Source organism: Orcinus orca, chromosome 1 (genome assembly GCF_937001465.1).
Source record: "Orcinus orca chromosome 1, mOrcOrc1.1, whole genome shotgun sequence".
In the NCBI taxonomy this organism is placed as follows: domain Eukaryota; kingdom Metazoa; phylum Chordata; class Mammalia; order Artiodactyla; family Delphinidae; genus Orcinus; species Orcinus orca.
In genome coordinates this window covers 146909368-146924345 of record NC_064559.1, presented here as the reverse complement: position 1 = coordinate 146924345, position 14978 = coordinate 146909368, and the positions used below count along the sequence as shown (strand labels likewise).

The following is a 14978-nucleotide window of genomic DNA, read 5'->3' as shown; positions in this document are numbered from 1 at the left end:
GGTACGCGGGCCTCTCACTGCTGCGGCCTCTCCTGTTGCGGAGCACAGGCTCCGGACACGCAGGCTCAGCGGACATGGCTCACAGGCCCAGCCACTCCGTGGCATGTGGAATCCTCCCAGACCGGGGCACGAACCCTTGTCCCCTGCATCCGAAGGTGGACTCCCAACCACTGCGCCACCAGGGAAGCCCAAATACAAATTTTTTAACAAAATACATTGTCTTCTTAAAAGGATACCAGTCCTGTTGGATTAAGGCTCATCCTAATGACCTTATCTTAACTTGATGATATCAGCAAAGGTCTAATTTCCAAGTGATATCACATTCAGATACTAGGGTTTAGGATTTCAAAGTTTCTTTTTGAGGGATACAATCCAACTCATAACATGAGGAAGAGAATTGCCCTTGGCATCTGTTCACTGGCATGGCAGTGCAATTTTCTTTTTAAATCTGTAGGTGGAGGGGCAGTTTATATGCACTGATCCGAGTCCAATTCCTGGTTTCTAGCAACTTGATCTGTCTTCCATAACCTCACTTCCCCAACCTCCCCTCCTGTTGCTCTGGAGGTCTAAACGGAAGTGGTACTTGAAAATCTAGAAGGCATTTACAGCCTTTAGGTTTTCCTAAGTCCAATTCTAAATACCTTTTAATTAGTATAATTTCTTCAAAATTCTGACATTATACTGACTGTGACTCTGCATTTCCAATGTTGTTTTGTATATTCATTTTTTTCTATATATTCCTGTGTATTTTGTGAGGCTTTGGGAAAGGTACAAAAAGGCCACTTTTTAACTGGTCAGCCTTGTTCACAGCAACACCTTATCTCTCTTCTTCCATTAAACATCTTGTTGAAAACAAATTTTCTGCACACACTATCTTCTGTTCATCACTACGTCTTAATCAATCAGTCTTGTTTCTGTGCTCACTCCTGCACTGAGACTGCTCTTGTCAAGGTCACTATAGCAGATATTGTTGGTTCTCTGTCCAGATCTTCTTGGGTCTCTTTTACCTTTCTTTGTGCCCCTTTTCCCTGCTATGTGTGCTTTTGCTTCTAATGGCCTGTACCTGGACTCTCTTTAGAGGCCCGCCCTCAGGCTATTTGAGGGCTTTGCTCTCAGGCACGGAGTGCCAAAAGTGCCTTGTGGACCTTAAATGACTGAACGTTGTGGGAGTATGAAAGCCCAGCTGTCTCACACTGTTTTGGCAAAAACCATGAATGTAACTTAAAGTCCACAAGCCTTCTACAGGATCGGTTGAAGTTACCTTCCATAGGACTTTGCCTGAAATTATACTTTTGTTTGGCTTTTTTTCTCTTTCCTGTCCTTCTTGTCTTCTTTATTGGTTTCTCGTGGAAGCAAATTCTTAATATATTACTTGCACATGAATCTTCATCTCAGCCTCTGCTTCTGGAGCACCCAGCCTAAAACATTCACCCATAGTCTCATTGTTTTTAAATTTAATGGACACATATTAGTTCTCCTATTTGAAATCCAACTTCTTTGGTGCTGCCAAAAATCTCTCCTTATTGAATTACTGCCTTTCTTTGCTTCTGTGATTATACAGTTTCCTAGTTTTCTTCCTATTTCTTTGGAGTTTCCTTTTTTTAAAGCTCTGTCACTCATTTCTTTAACAAGTTTATGACTATCCAGTCAAAACCAATGGGGTATCTCCCTTGTAATGTTATCTTTACTATTTCCAAATAGACTACAGGACTGTATACTGTCTTGGAATGTCTTCAGAAAGCTCTGTCATTGATCGGGTAACAGAGTAAAAACCCCAGAGTCCTTTCTTTCAAATGGAAGTGAGAATGACTTCTGAGTCTTCTTTTTAGGCTTGTTTTCCTTTGCTCATTCCCTAAATGCTATGGCTCTTCAAAGGTATGTCCTGGGTTGTCTTTTTACCCCGTATATTCTTATTATATGATTTACCCACCTTCTTGGTCTTATAATTATCATTCACGTATTCGTAACTTCCAAATTTACATCTCATGTGCAGATATCTCTATAGACCTTCAGCCCCATATATCTTATTGCCTACTGAGCACTTATTAGATGTTCCTTAATCACCTCACATTTAACGTGTCCAAACTGTGCCATCTTCCCTTCTAAATCAATCCCTTCTGATTTCAGAGAATAGCTCTACATCCAAGCTGTTTACCAAACCAGATACCTGGAAGTCATTCTTGACACTTCCCTTCCCTGAAATTAATCATCAAATTTTGCGAAGTCTCTTTTCTATATATCTCTTGCATGTTTAGCTTCTATTCCCAATGCTGCTGCTCCAGCCTGGGGTACCATTTATCTATAATCTGATTTATTGCAGCAGCCTTCTGTTTGGCTTCCTCCTCCAGTCTTGTTCTTTACAGTCTCTTCTCTATATGAGAGCCTGAGAGATGTTTTGAAAATATAAATCTGAGCATATTACTCTTCATTAGTTTCTTGTTGTTGATGTAACAAAGTACCACAAATTTAGTGGCTTAAAACAACATGAATTTATTATCTTACAGTTCTGGAAGTCAGAAATCAGTTTTGCTGGGCTAAAATCAATGTGTTAGCAGGTCCACCGTTTCTTCTGGAGGCTCTAGGGGCAAAACTGTTTCCTTGCCTTTCCAGTTTCTAGAGGTCATCTACATTCCTTGGCTTATGGCCCTTCCTCCATCTTCAAAGCCAGCAGAATAGTTTCTTCTCTACTTTCTGACCTCTGCTTTTGTCCTTATATCTTCTCTCTTTGACTGATCCTCCTACCTCCCTCTTTTTTTTTTTTTTTCTTTTTTGGCCACGCAGCTTGTGGGATCTTAGTTCCCTGACCAGGGATAGAACCTGGGCCCCCGGCTGTGAGAGCACAGAGCCCTAACCACTGGACTGCCAGGGAATTTCCCTGCCTCCCTCTTATAAGGACCCTTGTGATTACTTTGGGACTAACAAATAATCCAGAATAATCTCTCCATTTCAAGATGCTTAACTTAATCCCATCTTCAAAGTCCCCTTTACCAGATAACATATTCAAAGATTCCAGGGATTAAGATGGGGACATCTTTGTGGGGCTACCACATATCCACTTGCATAAAATCCTTCATTCTCTTCTCATTACTTTTAGGATAAAATCCAAACTCTTCTGGATGGCTATTTCTTTATCACCTCCCACAGCATCTCTTGTTACTCGTCGCTTGTCATTCTGCCTTCTAGTATAATTGAACTTCTTTTAGTTACTTGAACATATCCTGTCTCATGTTCTGGCTTTTAAAATTTTTTTAATTTAATTTATTTCCATTGGGGTATAGTTGATTTACAATATTAGTGTCAGTTGTACAACATAATGATTCAAAATTTGTATAGATTATACTCCATTTAAAGTTATTACAAAATGATGACTATATTCCTTATGCTGTATAATATATCCTTGTAGCTCACTTATTTTATACATAGTAATTTGTACCGCTTAATCCCCTACCCCTTTCTTGACCCTCCTCCCTACCCTCTCCCCATTGTTAACCACTAGGTGGTTCTCTGTATCTGTGAGTCTGTTTCTGTTTTGCTATACTCTTTCGTTTGTTTTATTTTTTAGATTCCATGTATAAGTGTTTGTCTTTCTCTGCCTGACTTATTTCACTAAGCATAATACCCTCCAGGACCCATCCATGTTTTCGCAAATGGCAAAATTTCATCCTTCTTTTATGGCTGAGTAGTATTCCATATATATGTACACACACATATGCCACATCTTCTTTATTCACTCATCTGTTGATGGACACTTAAGTTGCTTCCATATCTTGGCAATTGTCAGTAATGCTGCTGTGAACATTGGGGTGCATGCATCTTTTCAAATTAGTGTTTTTGTTTTTTTCAGATATATACCCAGGAGTAGAATTGCTGAGTCATATGGTAGTTCTATTTTTAGTTTTTTGAGAAACCTCCATATTGTTTTCTACAGTGACTGCACCAATTTACATTCCCACCATCAGTGTATGAAGGTTCCCTCTTCTTGACAACCTTGCCAACATTTGTTATTTGTGGTCTTTTTGATGATAGCCATTCTGACAGGTGTCAGGTGATATCTCATTATGGTTTTGATTTGTGCTTCTCTGATGATTAGCAGTGTTGAGCATCTTTTCGTGTGCCTGTTGGCCATCTGTATGTCTTCTTTGGAAAAATGTCTATTCAGGTCTTCTGCCTATTTTTTAATTGGATTATTTGTTTTTTTGATATTGAATTATTTGAGCTGTTTATATATTTTGGATATTAACCCCTTCCCGGGTATATCATTTGCAAATATTTTCTCCCATTCAGTAGACTGTCTTTTCATTTTGTCAGTGGTTTCCTTTGCTGTGCAAAAGCTTTTAAGTTTCATTAGGTCTTATTTGTTTATTTTTATTTCCTTTGCCTTAGGAAACAGATCCAAAAAAATATTGACCATTCATGTCAAAGAGTGTTCTGTCTATGTTATCTTCTAGGAGTTCTATGGTGTCAGGTCTTACATTTAGGTGTTTAATCTATTTTGCGTTTATTTTTGTATATGGTGTGAGAAAATATTCTAATTTCATTCTTTTACATGTAGCTGTCCAGTTTTCCCAGCACCATTTATGGAAGAGACTGTCTTTTCCCCATGGTGTATTCTTGCCTCCTTTGTCATAGATTAATTGATCATATGTGCATGGGTTTATTTCTGTTCCATTGATCTGTGGGTCTGTTTTAGTGCGTATCATGTTCTGGCTTTTGTACTCTGTAATATTTGTCTAGAATCTTTTATCTTTCTTCTCTGTAACCTCTTCTCCCAAGTTACTCTTTAGCCAACTGCAGTTCATAATTTACCATCCTAGTTTAGATGTCACTTCTTCTAGAAGCCTCTCTGGCTCCCCAAGTCTATATTAGGTATCTTTTCTATATGTTGTCTATAGTATCTTGTTATGGCACTTATCTTACAGTATTGTAAGTGAATGTTTTGTTGGATGATTCCCATATGAGTCTAGAACATAATGGGTGTTCATATTTGTTAAGCTATTGATTTATTATTAAACATGTTGAAAATTGTATTCTGTTGTTCCAAAGATTATAATGTTCTATATGATGAGATTTTAATGAAAAACTTGGATTTTATTTGAAGCTTTAGTTTTCATATATTTTAAGTTTTATAATTCCTTATAATAGAAAGTTTTAAATTGGCATCTACAAATGTTAAATATTTCTATATTTTCTTTATCTTGACAGTTTATAATTTATCTTAACATGTAATAAAGTAGGAGAGCAGGAATACAGAACAAGGGTAATTTTTATAGTTTATTAAAATATGAGAATGTGAACCTCATAAAAAGTACAGTACGTACTTTCTTGTAGGCATTCTACAATAGGGATGAAAACATGAAGATTAAGTTATAAGTTTTTGTCCTCAGGGATCTTACATTCTTGTTAGAGACACAGAACTCTAAATAAATAAATATGATACAGTGTGAAAAACACAATAATAATTTAATATTTTGTGGAAACATAGAGGAGGGAGCTGGGATAAATATAGAATCCAGGATTCACAGAGATAATATTTTAGCTCTGTCTTAAGGGAATGAGTAGGATTTTGACAACAGGAGAATTCTAGAAATGATACTCAAGACAAAGGGAACATGCCTGAGCAAGGTATGTTGATGTGCATAGGGGTAAAAAAATGTGTTTTGGATGCAGTGGCTGGGATAAAGATCCGGTATGGGTGCTGCTGACTGTGATCCTGAGCAGTCATTACTTTCTAGGGTACACTTCTTTTTCTGGGAAGTTGAGGAAGATAGAGTTAACATAAGCTTCTGCAGTTATACTTACATTGCTATAAAAGAACTTGCTGTATTTAAGGCATGGCCAGTAGTTATTTATGACTTGAAGCCTTGGGGAATGGCAGGAAATGAGAATTGAGGCTGGTTTATGAAAAGCCTTTATATAATGCTAAGAAGTTTGGATTTTATCCTGAAATCAATAGGGAGGTGATGATTCTAAACCAAGAGAGTAATATATATGGTCAAATCCTTATTTTAGAAACATTGTTTGTTTGTTACAGTAGATTTGGGGAGAGGAAGAAGGAAGAGACTGAAAAAGAGAAAGGCCAATCTATGTGAGGGCTTAAGAGAGTCTGACTAGTGGACTCACATATAAAATGTCATGGTAGTATAATATAATAGTATAACAGTATAATAGTATACTCAGCCTATTTACTCTAATTTTTTAACCACAGTTTTAACATAATTACCATAGAAGTGGTAATTTAGAAAGAGGCACAGCTCTAGAGGTAGGCAAACTGAAGAACATCAAAAATTTGAACAAGAAAGAAGTGACATAAAATTTTTGTATTTAGTTCTTTTTTTTTAAGGATAACAATTTGGGGCCACTTTGTGAAAGTATCAATAAGTTTACACAAAAACTTTTGAGATCACACATTACAATGATGATAATAACCATGAGTCATTAAGAAATAGTTACTATAGTTTAAGGTAAAGAAAAAAACACTTGGGGACATTTAAAAGGGATAGATTCCAATTATCTATACATATACTTTTATAGTGTACTTGAAGCTGGAAAATGAGTTGAGAAGAATAAAATAACAGTTTTGAGCTCTGGTATGTGCAAGGTACCCCTATGCACATATTATTGCACTTAATCCTCACTACAACCCTAGGAGGAAGATGTTATTATCCACATTTAAAAGATGAGAACAACTAAAGTTCAGAGAAGTTATGTAACTTTTGGAAGGTTATATGGTTAGTGGTTGAACTATGCTTTCAAACTAATCTTCTCTGATCTTTTAAGTATCATGTAGAAAAGTTAGAAGTCAAAAAGGTGGGAAGAAAATTATGATAAGCAACATCTAAAAGTCAGAGAAGTAGAGTTTCAAGAAGGAAGGGGTGATCAACAGTGGCAAAATTTGAAGACAAGTTCTGAGTAATCAAAATTAGGAAAAGACCACTAGAATTTATTAGTTTACTCCTGGTAAATGTAAGATAGATGAAGATAATTCAAACAAGTAATATTTTCAGGTAAAACTGTTCTGTTCTATTACTTGAGGATAATATTTTACATAGTGTATATTTTAAAAATGTAACATAAAGTTTAACTGCTCATAGTTTCTGTTTGTTTGTTTCAGTTTTAGCAAGATTTCTTGATACAGAGCAGCTTCTTTCTGTTTTAGTCCAAATTCCAAAGCAAGACACGGTATGTTTATGTATAAATTATATGTTATATTGTTATACCTTATGTGATATAACTTGTCTTAATATGATGTAACAATTGGAAAATATGAAAATCTTTTGGAAATGTACGTCATTATTAATATCTGGAGTATTATAACTTTTTAAAGGAAACTTTTTTCCTCAATGTATTATCATATATGATATACTTAAAATTAAAAGTTTCTTAGGTGAGGAATTGGTATATTTTCATTTATCAAATATTTACTTAAAGAATTTGGATATAGTTTTCAAAAACCTTAGATGACAATAATTTGCTTAATAAATAGAGAAAAATTGTTTTAGTTCCAAAGGTCCTTTAAAAGGTGATCATTATGTGAAGTTTGATTAGTTTTCAAATATGCTTAACATTTAGGAATGAAACAAAGTCTTTGGATATTTTACAAATTTAAATACTTAGTGCCATATATACAATGGAATATTACTCAGCCATAAAAAGAAACGAAATTGAGTTATTTGTAGTGAGGTGGATGGACCTAGAGTCTGTCATACAGAGTGAAGTAAGTCAGAAAGAGAGAAACAAATACTGTATGCTAACACATATATGTGGAATCTAAAAAAAAAAAAGTGGTACTGATGAACCTAGTGGCAGGGTAGGAATTAAGAGGTAGACATAGAGAATGGACTTGAGAACATGGTGGGGGAAGGGTAAGCTGGGATGAAGTGAGAGAAGCATCGACATATATACACTACCAAATGTAAAATAGTTAGCTAGTGGGAAGCTGCTGCATAGCACAGGGAGATCAGCTTGGTGCTTTGCGATGACCTAGAGGGGTGGGATAGGGAGGGTGAGAGGGAGGCTCAAGAGAGAGGGGATATGGGGATATATGTATGCATATGGCTGATTCACTTTATTGTACAACAGAAACTAACACAGTATTGTGAAGCAATTATATTCCAATAAAGATCTATTAAAAAAATAATAAGTAAATACTTAGTGCCTATAGGCACATTCTATAAAGAAAGTAATAGATGGTTTTCATTCTTCCATTTAAGGTGAATTGAAAAATATTTACTTTAATGAAATACATGTACAGTTGATTGTTGAACAATGCAGGGTTTGGAGTGTCCCCCTCCCCGCCCCCCATACAGTTGAAAACCCACGCAGGTGTGTAACATTACAGTCAGCCCTCTGCATAGGAGGGTTCTGCAACTGGATTGTGTCATACTGTATTTTTTGAATAAAATCCACCTATGAGTGGTCCCGCACCATTCAAACCCATGTTGTTCAAGGGTCACCTGTATATTTTTGCTCGTGTGCTTAAAAAGGAAAGATGTCTTGTACATCAGTAAAATTTGATTTAAAATTTGATTACTTTGCAAATCCATTGAAGGCTTATCTATGTTTAAGAAGCCTTTCCATATTGTAGAGATAATTGCTCTTAAGGTTCATTTACAATAAAAACATTATATGGAAAAGTTTTGGCTGTTGGGCAGGCAGAGAATTGGAAGTTTCCTTAAATAATTGAAACACCTTAAAATTCAATATATACAAATGAGAGGTAACCTAGAACAACTGATGTCTGGAACAAAATTAGTTGGTTTCATACAATGAGGTTAGAAGCATTCCTTCCTCTTCAATTTTCTCATAGTGTTTGTGTAGAACGGGTACTATTTCTTCCTTAAATGTTCGGTAGAATTCACAAATGAAGCCATTAAAACTTGGAATTTTCTTTGTAGGAATGGTTTTGACTCTAAATTCAACTTCTTAAATATTTAATAGATATGATGCTATTAAGGTTACCTGTTTCTTCTTCTTTTTTTTTTTTTTGGCCACGCAGCTTGTGGGATCTTAGTTCCCTGACCAGGGATTTGAACCTACAACCTCAGAAGTGAAAGTGCAGAGTCCTAACCACTGAACCACCAGGGAATTCCCAGAATATCTTACTTTTAATTAGGGTGTTTATTTCATTTGTACTTAATGAGATTATTGATATGTTTTGATTTAAATCTGCCATCATGGTACTTTTTTTCTATTTGCTTTCTTTTCCTTTTCTTCTGCCTTCTTTTGGATTAATTGAATATTTTTTATGATCCCATTTTACTCCTCTGTTGATTTATTGGATAGAACTCATTGTTTTGTTATTTTAATGGTTGCTTTCAGGTTTATTGATTACATCTTTAGCTGAATTCAGTCTACCTTCAAATAATATTATGTCACTTCACATGTGGTATAAGAAACATAGAGTAGTGGCAACAGAAGCAAAAATAATACAAGTTGGGAGTATATCCAACTAAAAAACTTCTGCACAGCAAAAGAAATAACCAATAAAATTAAAATGTAACTTCAGAATTGGAGAAAATATTTGCAAATCATATATCTGATAAGGAGTTAATATTCAAAATATATAAAGAACTCATATAACTCAATAGCAAAAAAATAAACAATCTGATTAAAAAATGGTCAGAGGAACCAAATAGATATTTTTCCAAAGAAGACATATGAATGACTAGCAGGTGCGTGAAAAGGTGTTCAGCATCACTAATCATCAGGGAAATGCAAATCAAAACCACAATGAGATATCACTTTTTTAGAATGCCTGTCATCAAAAGGATGTAAGATAGCAAGTGTTGGTGAGAATGTGGAGAAAAAGGAACCCTTGTGCATTATTGATGGAATGTAAATTAGTGCAGCTAAATTTATGGAAAAGAGTATATAGCAGTTCCTCAAAAAATTAAAAAAATAGAACTACCATATGATCTAGCAATCCCACTTCTAAGTATATATCCAAATGAAATAGAAGCAGGATGTCAAAGAGATATCTGCATTCCCATGTTCATTGCAGCATTATTCACAATAGCCAAGATACAGACACAAATACAGAGACACACACTGGAATATTATGCAGTCATGAGAAAGAAGGAAATACTTCCATTTGTGGCAACAGGGGTAGCATTGAGGGCATTATGCTAAGTGAAATAAGCCAGACAGAAAAAGATAAATACTGCATGGTTTCGTGTATGAGAAATGTAAAAAAAAAAAAAAAAAAAAAAAAAGCAAACTCACAGAAAGACAGAGTAGAAAAGTTGTTGCCAGGGCTTGCAGATCAGGGAAATAGGAAGAGGTCGGTTAAAGGGTACAAACTTTCAACTATAAGATGAATAAGATCTGCAGATCAAATATAAAACATGGTGACTATAGTTTATAACACTGTATTGTATAATTGAAATTTGCCAAGTGAGTAAATCTTAAATGTTCTCACATACAAAAAGAAAGATAAATATGTGAGGTGATGGATGCATTAATTAACTAGATGGGGGGATCCTTTTGCAATGTGTATGTACATCAAATCACCACGATGTACACTTTAAATATCTTACAATTTTATATGTCAGTTATACCTCAGTAAAGCTGAAAAAGAAAACCTTATGGTAGTATGCTGCCATTCCCCCCATTCCTCCCACTGGGCTATTGTCATATATTTTATTTCTACATATATCACACAGTTTATTTTTTAAAATATAACAGCTTTATCAAGGTAGAATTCACAAAGCATACACTTCACCCATTTGAAGTATACAATTTAACCATGTTTTGTATATTCATCGTTGTACAACAAACACTACAGTCAATTTTAGAACGTATTCATCACCCCAAAAAGCAGTGCTGTACCCGTTAGCAATCACTTTCCATCCCTTCCAATCCTCTTCCCCCCAGTGCTTGGCATTTCTAATCTATCTGTTCCTTTAGATTTGCCTATTCTTGACATTTCATATAAATAGAATCACACAATATGTAGTCTCTTATGTTTGCCTTTTTTCACTTAGCATAATGTTTCAGGTTAATTCATATTGTAGCATACATCAATATTTGATTCTTCTTTTTTTCTTTTTCTTTGTGGTACGCGGACCTCTCCCTGTTGTGGCCTCTCCCGTTGCGGAGCACAGGCTCCGGACGCACAGGCTCAGCGGCCACGGCTCACGGGCCCAGCCGCTCCACGGCATGTGGGATCTTCCCGGACCAGGGCACGAACCCGTGTACCCTGCATTGGCAGGTGGACTCTCAACCACTGTGCCACCAGGGAAGCCCTGATTCTTTTTATTGATAAATAATATTCCATTGTATAGATATAGCACATTTTGTTTATCTGTTCATCAGTTGATGAACATTTGAGTTGTTTGCACTTTTGATTATTAATAATGCTGCTATGAATATTTATATACAAGTTTTTGTGTAGATGTAAGTTTTTGTTTATCTTGGATCTATACCTAGAGTGGAATTTCTGGCTCATATGGTAACTCTATGTTTAATTGTTTGAAAAACTGCCAGACTGTTTTCCAAAGTGACTATCGTTCTATATTTCCACCAGCAGTCTATGAGGGTCCCAATTTCTCCACATCCTTGCCAACATTTGTTACTATCTGACTTTTTGATTCTAGTCATCCTCGTGGGTATGAAGTAGTCTCTTGTGGTTTTTATTTGCATTTCGCTGATATGACTAATGATGTTGAGCACCTTTTCTTGTGCTTATTGGCCATTTGTATATCTTCCTTGCAGAAATGTTTACTCATATCCTTTGCTAATTTTTGATTGGATTGTCGTTTTATTATTGAGTTGTAAGAGTTCTTTATATATTCTGGATATAAGTCCCTTATTGTATATATGATTTACAAATATTTTCTACCATTTATTGGGTTGTCTTTTCATTTTCTTCATATATCCTTTGATATTACATGTTAATTCCCTTCCAGAAGGATGACTATTTAGTTTTCTTTCCTTTTCCTTCTATAAACATGGACACTTCCCTACTTCCCCTCACCCAGTAAGGTTATAACATAATTTTAGTTAGATAAAAATGATTATGACTATCCATGCTACACAGAACTGAGCATGCACAACTTTTTACATTTTTTCCCCAGAATTAATAACTTTTTTTGTGTGTGGTTTACCTTGTACTTTCACTAATTCAAGCATAGACGTTTTCACCAATTATATAAATATCCTTTCAGTATATTCTAAATATCCTCTCAGTATTCATTCATTCACTTCAGGTACTCAGTCAATTTCAACCTCTGGAAGATGTCTCTCCCACAGGTTTCAAACTTGTTCCAATCTGGATTGGTTACCTCTCTTTCGCTAGTATACAGCTATGACCCCAGATTTCTCTTCATCATCATTGTTTGTCTTTCCTGTGTTGGATCTCTCTTTTTTTAAAAAAATGTTTGTTTATTTATTTTATTTTTGGCTGCATTGGGTCTTAGCTGCGGCACGCAGGATCCTCCGCTGTGGCGTGTGGGCTCCTTGTTGCAGCACATGGGCTTCTCTCTAGTTGTGGCCCACATGGTCAGTAGTTGTGGCGCATGGGCTTAGTTGCCTCTCAGCATGTGGGATCTTAGTTCCCCGACCAGGGATCCAACTCACATCCCCTGCATTGGAGGGTGGATTCTTAACCACTGGACCATCAGGGAAGTCCTGGATCTCTTGTTTTTCATATCCCAAGTCTTCCTCTGTTTTCACTTACTCTCTTCTTTTCATGGAGCACAGTTTTTAGTAACTTTTTGAGAAAGAGTGAGACTTTATATGTCTAAACTGTTTTCTCATTTCCTCATGATTGATTGATAGTTTTGCTGAAAATAGAATTCGTCAGGAAGTAATTTTCCTTCAGAATTTAGGAGGCATTTCCCCACTGTCTTGTAGCTTATAATGTTCCTATTGAGAAGTTGAAACCATTGAGACTCCTGAATTTTGGATATGACTGACATATTTTCCCCCTCCATTCTCTGGAAGCATGTAAGACCTTTTGGTTTCAGCATCTTTAGAAAGTGACAATAAAAATTAAATAAAATCTCAAATCTTCAGAAAATTTGCAAGTACATTACAAAGAACTTATTTTCCTGAAAATTTTAAGAGTTAGTTGCTGACATGATGCTCTGTCACTCTCAAATACATTAGTATTTCTTACAACAAGGATATTCTCCTATTCAACCACAGTAAACCTTCAAAATAAGGAAATTAACGATAATACCATTTAATAACATTTAATCCTCAGACCCCATTCAAGTTTTTCCAATTTTGTCAATAATATCCCTTATTATTATTTTTTAAGATGTATTTATTATTTATTTATTTTTTAAATTTTTGGTTGCATTGGGTCTTAGTTGTGGCATGTGGGATCTTTGTTGAGGCATGCGGGATCTTTTGTTGCGGCGCACAGGCTGTTGCGATGCGCAGGCTTCTCTCTAGTTGTGGCATGCAGGCTCCAGGGCGTGTGGGCTCTGTAGTTATGGCACGCGGGTTCCAGAGCGTGTGGGCTCTGTAGTTTGCAGCATGCAGGTTCTCTAGTTGAGGCATGCACGAGCTTAGTTGCCCTGCGGCATGTGGGATCTTAGTTCCCTGACCAGGGATCGAACTGGCATCCCCTGCATTGTAAGGTGGATTCTTTACGACTAGACCACCAGGGAAGTCCCGCCAACAATGCCCTTTATAGAAAAAGGATTCAGTTAAGAATCAAGCATTGCCTTTAGTTTTTGTATCTATTTAGTCTTCAGTCATGACCATGACACTTGAAAATTACGGGTGTGTATTTTCACTCAATTTGGGTTTGTCTGATGTTTCCTCATCATTAGATTCAGGTAATATTTTATTATAGGAAAGAATTAATTATCAGATTATACCTGAGAGCAGTCTCTTTGTTGTCACCTTGTGTAATGTGTAGTATTACACAGTCATACATATTCATGATTTAGTTTCTCTGGCTATAAGAATTAGTAATATACCATTGACCCTTGAACAACATGAGGCTGAAGGGTGCTGACCCCCTGCAAATTGAAAATCCTCATATAATTTTTGACTTCCTCCAAACTTAACTATTGATAGCCTACTGTTGACTGGAGTCCTTACTGATAACATAAACAGCTGATTAATACATATTTTGTATGTTATATATTTTTATATGGTATTCATACAATAAAGTAAGCTAGAGAAAAGAAAACATTGTTAAGAAAATCATAAGGAAGAGAAAATACATCTCCAGTACATATGTGCATTTATTGAAAAAAATCTGCATTTAAGTGGACCCATGCAGTTCAGACCTGTGTTGTTCAAGGATCAGCTGTACATGTTTTTGCATTAGACTGTTTCTGGTTATATTAAGAAAGGAATATCAATTTAGCCAACTAGCTCTCTGGGAAATATCTGTGATTAAATAACCAGCTGCTGTAATCAGTTTGACTGTCAGATTTTAGAAAAGCCCAGTGGGCTAAGTGTAAGGTAATTCTATAAACTGAGAATCTGGAATCTTTTTTCCAGTCTAGAAAAGGCAATCTGTAACTAGCTCCATAAGGTTTTTATGGGCCAGTGTTACTTCCCACCCTTTTTAGTTTTGGAGGGATCAGTCATAGCTGTACATTTTTTACTTAACCAGCACATCTGTCCTTTGTGGAGGCTTTTTAAAAAATACTTTCCACACCTGAAGCTAACACAACGTTGTAAATCAACTATACTCCAATAAAACATTTTAAAAAAAGGAAAAATATAAAGTAAAAAAAGTACTTTTCAGATGAGATGTACTAACTTTTAAGGAAACTTAAGCAATATATTGACTTGATACATAATTCATGAATTTCACTATTCCTTATACTGTTTCTCAGTTGCTGTTTCCTTAACCATCTGGAGATATATTTTAAATGAGGCTTTTCCTTCATTTAATATAAGCATATATATATATATATCTTAATTAAATATGATATTTACTAAATTAGTTCAGACTTGTGCTGGTTAAATTGCATTATTTGCTTAAGCTTGTGGATGAACTAAATGTTCTT

General features: G+C 35.6%; 1 protein-coding gene across 4 annotated transcripts in view; it reads left to right on the top strand.

Annotated features, from left to right (window-relative positions):
• The window catches only part of MSH4 (mutS homolog 4), a 97920-nt gene that overhangs the window by 20089 nt on the left and 62853 nt on the right, over positions 1–14978 (top strand). For all 4 annotated transcript variants that reach the window (XM_049707126.1, XM_049707128.1, XM_049707115.1 and 1 more), the window contains exon 7: positions 7112–7179. In XM_049707126.1, coding sequence (XP_049563083.1) covers positions 7112–7179 — 68 coding nt within the window. The remainder of the gene's footprint in view (positions 1–7111; positions 7180–14978) is intronic.